This window comes from Notechis scutatus, chromosome 3, assembly GCF_049901735.1.
Source record: "Notechis scutatus isolate UNSWTSFEM ecotype Mainland chromosome 3, rNotScu1.2, whole genome shotgun sequence".
Classification (NCBI taxonomy): Eukaryota; Metazoa; Chordata; class Lepidosauria; order Squamata; family Elapidae; genus Notechis; species Notechis scutatus.
Window position 1 is genome coordinate 25,148,016 of NC_142011.1, and position 9,591 is coordinate 25,157,606.

Sequence of the window (9,591 nt, forward strand, 5' to 3'; positions counted from 1 at the left end):
TTTCCCCATTGCCATACCCAGTACACCAATCTCTAAATTATTGGAGGAAAATGTTAGTGCCCATCTATGCAAGACTTCAAAGGATAATTAGAACTGCAGAAAAGACAATTAATACCAATCTGCCTTCCATTGAGGACCTGTATACTGCATGAGCCAAAAAGAGGGCTGTGAAAATATTTACAGACCCCTCACATCCTGGACATAAACTGTTTCAATTCCTACCCTCAAAACGATGCTATAGAGCACTGCACACTAGAAAAACTAGACACAAGAGCAGTTTTTTTTCCGAACGCCATCACTTTGCTAAACAAATAATTTCCTCAACACTGTCAAACTATTTACTAAGTCTGCATTACTATTACTATTAATCTTCTCATTGTTCCTATCACCTATCTCTTCCTACTTATGACTGTATGACTGTAACTTTGTTGCTTGTATCTTTACAATTTATATTGTTTCCTAGTATGATTTGATTGCTTATTTGTACCCTATGAATATCATTAAGTGTTGTACCTTATGATTCTTGACAAATGTATATTTTCTTTAATGTACACTGAGTGCATATGCACCAAAGACAAATTTTTTGTTGTCCAATCACACTTGGCCCCAAAAGAATTGATTGATTGATTGATTGATTGAACATATATTCCCTTATTCAGCAGGTGAAATAGAAGGCTTCACACCTGCTGCTGTACATGCCATTTTCATTAGGTCTGGTGGGTAAATCTAATGTTACTCCTTCTAAAGAACAGCTATGATAATTTGGAAGAAAAGAATTTTTTTTCTTTTTTAAATGATAGAGCTCTGATCTCCAGAATGGTAGTCAAATATTTATTCAGTCACAATTTCTAGTCTTGTTTAAATATTGTAGCTACTTTGTTAATGTTATATCCATGTGTGCATTTTTGTGGGTGTGTTTTTCCCCTCCACTATAATTAGAATCCTGAAACTGCTAGCAAAGATGTAAAATCGCTTTCTTTGTCTCTTTATAACTCAAAGGTGACCAAGATGCTGGCTGTGGTGGTGATTCTCTTTGCCGTTCTGTGGATGCCGTACCGTACCTTAGTAGTAGTCAACTCTTTCATGGACCCTCCTTACCTGAACAGCTGGTTTGTTCTCTTCTGTAGACTCTGTATTTACCTGAACAGTGCTATCAATCCAGTCATTTATAACTTGATGTCCCAAAAATTTAGAGCTGCCTTCCGAAAGTTATGCAAATGCGAGCAGAAGAGAACTGAAATTGCTACACAGTTTAACACCCCTGTCTTCTACAGCACAATGAAAGACTGTTCTCATGACAGTTCAGATCACAATGTAACAGAACAAGAAGATCTCAATGGCTGCCCTCCAATAGTCAGGAAAAAGTTAATCTTTCCAAGTAAACACGGCACATAATCACTGTCTTTGGTTGCAGGAACCGTCAATGTGGATCATTTTAGGAATTATCTGATCAGCATGCTAAAGATCTAATATTCTTTTTTTCTGCTTTTGGGTGTAATATTTTCATAAAGTTATCTACATTATCTGTATTTTAATGCTAACCTGAGCTCACCTGTGTCACATATTAGTTGTGGCTAAAATTTGTTGTGGTACAATGAAATCTCTCACTTGGTGTCAAGTAGCCTTGTCTGAACAATACTTTCTCAGAATAGTCATGTGTGCAATCCACTGGATACACTCTGTCCATTGTATTCCCACCAACGCAAACTTACTGTTCTCCATGCTTTTAGAAGAAGAGGATCTGGAATGAGAAGCTCCCTCATTTAAAACTTTTCTCCTGGATCAGGAAGAGAGGCATTTATGGGATAAAAGGCTAGACAAAGAAACCTCTCTATCTTTCTTTGGGGCCTTATGGAAATAATTGGACTAGATTGGATCTATGAGCTTCAAATGTCCCTTGTCTATTCTAAAATCTGGTTGAAGTAGGGAAATATCTCACTAATGAAAGTGACAGATATTCTTGCAGAAGAAATGGAGACAAAGAAAATTTCCATGAATAAGTCTAAATCTTCTGAAATGACTCTCTAAGTTTCATGCACTAGTTTAAACATTAAATTATGTACAGTATCTTGCTGGCTCAAGTGAAATTCGGCATATGGAGCCTTTCTAGGACTTTCCATGATGTCTGTTGGCTACTACAGCTGCTTTTACAGGACATGCTCTAGAGATAGGAGACAGGCTTCCTTGCTGTTAAAACAGAATCAGTGGAAAGATGCTGCCTTTTCATTCAATGGAATTAAGGTAATCTAATTTGATACTTCTGCATTGACACTTGTTCTCCAATTCTTCAGGATAGAGATTATCCCAGGAAATATTGAGAATTGAATCTACAATATTTTGCATGTCAATATGTGTTTTACTACTTAGCTAATTGTTTACTGTCTAGTTTATTATGAATGTGAGGAGGCATTTGAAAGTATATTATTAATTTTAATAGGTAAAAGTGAAGTGTAAGCAGGTTGGGATATCTGAAAACTTGATGTCCAAAACTCTGAGAATCCAGATTAGGAAATACTCTGATAGAAAAGCCCAGCCACTGCATATATAACACGAATAACATATTACAAGGTGCTGGAAATAACTGAAATATTGTCCCATGTGTTGATCTGGTTATACCTGTGTTATTCCCCCTCCCCCCAAGCTAACATATATTTAAATATTCAGTGGATGAGCAGCACTATTTAGACATTCCAGAGCTCTGTTTTTCTTTACAAAAGAGCCTAAGAAGTTTAGTTGAACAACATTAACTTTGTTCAATTATAGCAGAAACCTTAATTTGATTTTCTTAGTAGAATTCCTAAAATAATTCTTGCTTCTGTTCTATTCCTTTTCTTAATCATTAACTATAATCACATTCTACTATATTTTCCCCTTCATATAAACTACAGAAATCCTGAAGAGCATAATAAAGGAGATTAATATTTTCATTTCCATACTCTGAGATGATGCACCTCTAACAGTATAAACATTCAGCAATAGTGATTAAATGTCATACTCCTTTGGTGGCACAAACTCAGTTCCAGTTTAGATTTTGATAAATTGATTTTGCTTGACCTTGTTTGTGATTTTTTTTTCTCTTCCAGAATGCAAGAACTGCTACATCTCTGGAATTCCAACTATGGCCCATTCTTCTTCACAGTGTTTCTATTAATTTGTGATGTGAAGTTATTTGGATCCAAAGTATACTTCAGCAAAAGAGATGCTGAAAGGGCCCTCAAGGTCACTGCAACTCAAACATCTATTTTCCTGGCCTCACTCAGCTAAAGAATAGCAAATGAATACTGGATCATAGACACCTTTTTCACTTCAGATCCAAATAGCTGTATACCAGTAGTTTAATAATATAGGTTTGGAGTATCAGATGCTGTTCCTGTTTGGCTGAACATCCCTTCTGAATATCTAATTTAATATGTAGTTCTAGGAAAGTCTGCATTGTATGATGTGTATCAATGGAATTGTGGCCTATTTTACATCTGATGCACAGGTATCTTGGAAATCAGACCAGTGAAGGTTCATGTTTGTTTCGAAGACCGTTAACCTATCATTAGTTCTAAGCTACAATTTGGCATCGATGGGAGTCACTCTAGAACTTAAACATAAACAATAATGTTCCTGTGGTAAATTTCAAAATGTAGTTTCAATGTCTCTACTTTACCTTGTGGATGGTGAAGGACTGGTTGTAATATGACTAAAGGTTTTCTTGTGACTTGAAGATCCTTAGCTATAATAAGTTCATCGCACTATCCATCTCTAACTATTTTCTATATTTCCAAGCAATTAGTAGCAGTAGACTTTACTGTATTTGAAAACTGAAGATATCTGAAAAAACAGTCTGTAACAACTCAGTTACTGTGACCTGTAATTTTACCATTACTAGCTCTAATGATCTTCAGTGATTTATCTGCCAATGGTATAACTACCAGTACTTCTTTTTGTCTAATAGTGATATGAAGAACAATAAGAATAATACATTCCTGGTTGCTAAAAGTGCTTTAAGATTTTGACTTAGTGGTGGTAATTGGACATATAGTTTTGCATGACCTCTACATTTAGTGATGCTATCGTGATTTTTAACAAAGTATTTATTGTATCTCAGCTGAATACTAATTGCACCATATTGTTGTAACATTATTCATCTTCTCTTTGCAAGCTGGATGTATATGATGGCAACTATTTTACATAAATTCTCTACAGTTCTGAACCAGAAATAGTGATGTGCTATGTATGTCAAACAGACCAATTACAAATGGGGTCTGAAATTTGCTTGAAAGTAATGATTTCTGCTGAATACCTGCAAGTTTTTATCAGTTAAACTTATTAAGATATTGAAATACCTTATCATTTCAGCAATCTGGAAAGGAGCACTAACAGTAATTTCTTTCTGGGACCACAGACTTGCATATGTCTAGCAACAACAATAACAATGGCAGTTTGGTTAAGGTACTGGTTTAGAAACCAGAAGATTGTGAGTTCTGCTTTAAACATGAAAAACTGGGTGACTTTGAGCTAGTCCCTGTCTCTGTCTCTCTTTCTGTCTCTCTGTCTCTGTGTTATTATATAGGTCTATTATTGTAGAGAAAATAGGAGGTGGGCATTTGGACATGTTTGGTACCTTGAGTTATATATGACAAAAGTGCAATAAAAATACAATAGTAATAATTCCTGTCACAACCAGTGGATCAACATTGGGTTATTAGAGAAAAAAGTACACCTGCATTTGCAGGAAAACCTTAGGAAGAAATAATAAAAATGGCCAATATAGTCTAAACATCTTGCTAACTGTGCAACCAATTATAATAATAATCTTATTATTCACTTGAAAGCTAAAATACATCTGTGATCTCTAGTATCTCAATGGTACTTAGTTCAAATTTATATTCTTTGGAATATATAAGGGCAAGCAATTACTTCAGGTCTATAATCGGGAAGATTCAGATTAAACAGCTAGTTTGAAAAGTACAGATGTGTTTATACTGTTATATGAAGTATAAACCCAAGTTTCTTAGCTTGGGCTGACTTTCTGAAGGAATAAGCTATAGACTTCTGTTTTCAGTCATAATCTTGAGGCAATGCACTATCTGTTCTGGATACTGCATGCTGCTGGATACAAAACACAAATATGGTAGATATCACAGAATGCAGCATTGGGGCTAAAGCTAAAAATCATCTGATTTTTCCTAAAAACTTCATCTTGCAAATGTCCTGAAAGCTTCCATCAGATACTGTATGATTGCCAAATGGAATCTCTTCTATACGATTTATTTAAAAGACAAAGGACTTCTACTCACTGTGGCAAATCTTTTAAATAATTGGAACATAGCCCTGAATTTATGTATTCAGGAAGGCTAATTAGTAAATCAGCTTCCAACTTTTTCGTGTTTGGACTTATACCATTTATATGTGATGGGATGTTTGATACATATGATTGTTTTCTGCATTCAATTTTCTTTAGGCAGGACTATAGGCAGTCTTTGGTCTTCAATATCTTTAATAAGACTGTAAACTAAAAAATTTCTTGATAAATGTTGAAAAGCCCAGCAGATATTGTAGCAGTTAATTTCATTTGGAACTATTAGGGAAAAAAGTAGGACTATGTAATTGGCTTTCTTTTGTGGTCGTTTTCCTTCTAAAGGGTTATTTGGGTGGTTGGAGCTTTTATAAATTTCCCCCATCCCTGCTAGGTTCCTCAATCTGGTCCTTGATCATCTTTACAACATCTTCTAAGATTATAGATTACAGAAGTTTAAATCTGTAGTTTTTGAGATAGAGCTCTGTCAAAGTGCCTGCCTGTACACATTTATTTCTGCTCTCTGAAAACTCAGATACCATTTTTCTGATGCACATGATATAGATCTCAACGTATTTCCTATGTTACTAGGATCTTTGGTGAAAATAAGCCATCTAACTGACCCAAATCTCCATACTTTTTGGGAAAGATTCATCATTCAATGAATACTTCAGCTTCAACCATAACAACACAAGAGCACACAATAGATACAAACTCAAAGTTAACCGCACCAAACTTGATTGCAGGAAATACGACTTCAGCAATAGAGTGGTCAATGTCTGGAATACTCTACCCGATTCTGTAGTTTCTTCCCCAAACCCCAAAAACTTTAACCTTAGACTGTCTACTATTGACCTCACCCCTTTCCTAAGAGGTCTGTAGGGGGCGTGCATAAGCGCACCAACGTGCCTACCGTCCCTGTCCTATTGTTTCTCTCATTCTTCTTTTATTTTTCTTATATGTACCCATTTCATGTATTCACAACTATGTATACACTTATACTTATTATCTTGTAAACAATTGGCAAATCAAATAAATAAATAAATAAATAAATAAATCATTTCCCTTTAGTCTAAAAATAAGATAACAGAAGAACCTCTGCTTTCAAGCAGGACATTCAGAAGACCTAATAAAACCAAAGGCTTCCAGTGAAGATCTTTATTTGTCAGACTGCAAGGCACACATTTCATTCAGAGATTCCCAAAACTGCTGGATGGTTTAGAGTTCTAATATCATGTTTGTTCTTAATAAAATGGCCTGAAGCTTTCACACTAACCTATAGTCTATTATTTACAACAGAGTATTATAAAATTTATTTACAATAACAATGTGTTTTACAGTTAGTAGAATCCATCTTCTTCCACCCCCAAGTCCTACTTCTGTTCTTCAAGGGGTCATTCCCTACCATGAAAGATGATGGCAATTCTTCCTCCTAGAGAAAGTCACCTAGTGAGAGGTCTCAATTCTTTCTAATAGGTGCTTTTTTGCTTTTGTTATGATTTGCAGCTGGAATCCTTTCCCATTTTCCCCAAGAAAGAGCATAATTTGGCTTCCTTCTCATTGCTTGTGATGTGGCTCCTGCTGCTTTCTTCTTCTCCACTAGCATTTTCTAGTAGTGGATAAAGGGCATTGCCCTGACCTTCATTCTGTAAATAGCTCATATAGAGTAACAATCTTGGCATGCTGGGGTAAGAGGTGAACAGGCTGAGCAGTGTTTACTCCTTACTTCAATGACTGCAACTGATGTGAACCTTTACAGATCTGCCTTCTGGATCAGTGAAATGGGCTTCACCTGTTCATCATATTTCATGGTTTGGGAGTCCAGAGTATTCAGGAAATAAAGGTGGTACTTTAGCTTGATGCTTTACAATATGCCAGCTACCCATTTCTTAATGTAAACAGCCAGACAGACGTAAGAAAATTATCTGGAAGCACATTGACATCCTGGACACAATCTTGAGAATCCAAGTCCTAAAACTAGCTCTGAAGTAGTCTAGAGTTCTATGGTGTGTATTGAGAAGCAAGGGGAGAAAAAAGCAATTGCCTGCAATTCTTTTTATATGTACAGCCATCTGGGATTTTGAACTGATTTGCACATTTGTGCCCATTTATGGAGATTTCTTGCACTCTATTGACCAGCTGAAGAAAAGGAAGGAAATCACGTGGAGAAGAAGTAAGTCTTTAAGCCAAGCTGCACTAAATTATAAGTCATTCATCCCCCCTCCCCCCCAAAAGTAGAAAATCATTATGTAACAGAGCACATTGAAAATATTAGATTTGATAATGGATTGTTTTAAAAACCAATGGGAATTAAATCAGAGCTGACTAAATCAAACAGATTTCAATTGGGCTACTCACAGAAAAATCACACTGTGTTTGTCTGCATCTGCTTATTATGAGAACTAATTTGGTCCAACAATTAAGGCACTAGACTAGAAACCAAGACACTGAGTTCTAGTCCTGCTTTAGGCATGAAAGCCAACTAGGTGACTTTGGGCAAATCATTGTCTTGCTACTTCACAGGTTGTGAGGTTGTTTTGTGAAAAATGGGAGGAGGACGGAGTATTTGTAATGTTTGTTGTTTTGAATTATTTAGAAAAATAAAGATGGAATATAAATAAATAAGCCTCTTCAAAAAGGAGACTAATGAAGACTTCCAAACTTTTGGGTTAACAGTATCAATCCGAGACATGCTGATTTAGCTGAAGGCAACTAGATACCCTTTTCCTGTTTTGAGGCATTCTCACACTTTCACATTGAGTAGTATAAATATGACGTGCATCTGGCAATTCTTACCTAACCATTGTGCATGATTGAAATGTGATGTTCTGTTTATAGCTGTATTAATTTTTTTTGACCCAGCACCTATGTAATTTATATCACTAAGGCAAACAAAATTATAGATTGTGTAATTTTTCTTAATAGTTCTTGGTAGCCACTAAAGCAAAATAAATTTTTAAATAACCACAGTAACAACTTGGGCATGTCACTTCGTGTTATTATGAAATTTATGTTCATTGATTTGAAGTTATCTTTTAATTGGATACTGTCACCAGTTATTGAATATGGGAGGGAAATGCATGGCTAAAACACTTGTTGAAGCCACAGGGGTTATGACCAGGACCAGTAGCACCGGGCAAAGTGCTGGATTGATTTTGCTCATGCTGATTCTTCTTTCTTGTTCTAGAAGTTTTTCCAGGATTTAAACCATTATTAAACTATTCTGATTGTCAGTGTTAACATGAAGGTATAAATAAGAGGAAAATATTATCTAGAGAGGAGCCAAACCTGATTTCTAGGCTGGGTTGGGACTTTGTTGTTACAGGAGATATAATGTAAAATAGGTTGAATTCTGGCTAAATGGGTTATCAATTAATTTTCTACTCACAAACTATTTTTTCTTAATAGTTCTTGGTAGCCACTAAAGCAAAATAAATTTTTAAATAACCACAGTAACAACTTGGGCATGTCACTTCATGTTATTATGAAATTTATGTTCATTGATTTGAAGTTATCTTTTAATTGAATACTGTCACCAGTTATTGAATATGGGAGGGAAATAATGTTGTTTAATGTTGTTCAACACTTGCTGAAGCCGCAGGGGTTATGACCAGGACCAGTAGCACCGGGCCAAGTGCTGGATTGATTTTGGCCCCATCCATGTTATCTCTGATTTGGAATTTATGAATAGGCAAAATAGTACAATTCAACAGCCAGTGCAAAACATGTTCAAGTACAATGGAATTAACTGAGATGACTAGAATGCCTGAGAACTGCTGGGCACATTAAAATGATATGTCTATAAAATAGCTGTCTTCCAAAAGCAGAAAAGCCATTTCTGCAGCTTGCCGTTCAACTGCTACTCCATTTTATTCCTCTAAAAAACCAAATATAGGTAGTATTTGACTTATAGTGATTTGTTTAGTGACTTTGAAGTTACAATGGCTCTTGATCACAATGATTTACAATCAATCCTTTGATTACCACTGTCACCGCATCCCCACAGTCATGTAAACAAAATACATCTGCTTGACAACCGGCATGAATTTAAGGCAGTTGCAGTGTCCTGGGGCCATGTAATCTCCATGGTTGAAAAAGGTCATAGAATTGGGCACAATTTACTTAAGAACTGCCTTGCTTAGCAATCAGAGACAATTGTGCAGATACTGTATGCCTTAACACAGTGATCCCCAACCTTTCTTATGCCACGGCCCGGTATCCCCAACCTTTTTTATGGCGCGGCCCGGTACCGGCATTAGCTGGGCGCCACCATCTTTTTTTGATGAAAAAGTGCTTCCGGTGAG

At 36.0% G+C, this 9,591-nt stretch overlaps 1 protein-coding gene across 1 annotated transcript in view; it reads left to right on the forward strand.

The window, feature by feature from the left end:
- The window catches only part of LOC113410502 (thyrotropin-releasing hormone receptor-like), a 42,754-nt gene extending 36,847 nt beyond the window's left edge, over positions 1-5,907 (forward strand). The window contains exons 3-4 of the mRNA XM_026665098.2: positions 1,000-2,241; positions 3,084-5,907. Of these exons, the coding sequence (XP_026520883.1) occupies positions 1,000-1,395 (396 nt within the window). The 3' untranslated portion in view covers positions 1,396-2,241; positions 3,084-5,907. The remainder of the gene's footprint in view (positions 1-999; positions 2,242-3,083) is intronic.
- Positions 5,908-9,591: the final 3,684 nt, after the last annotated feature.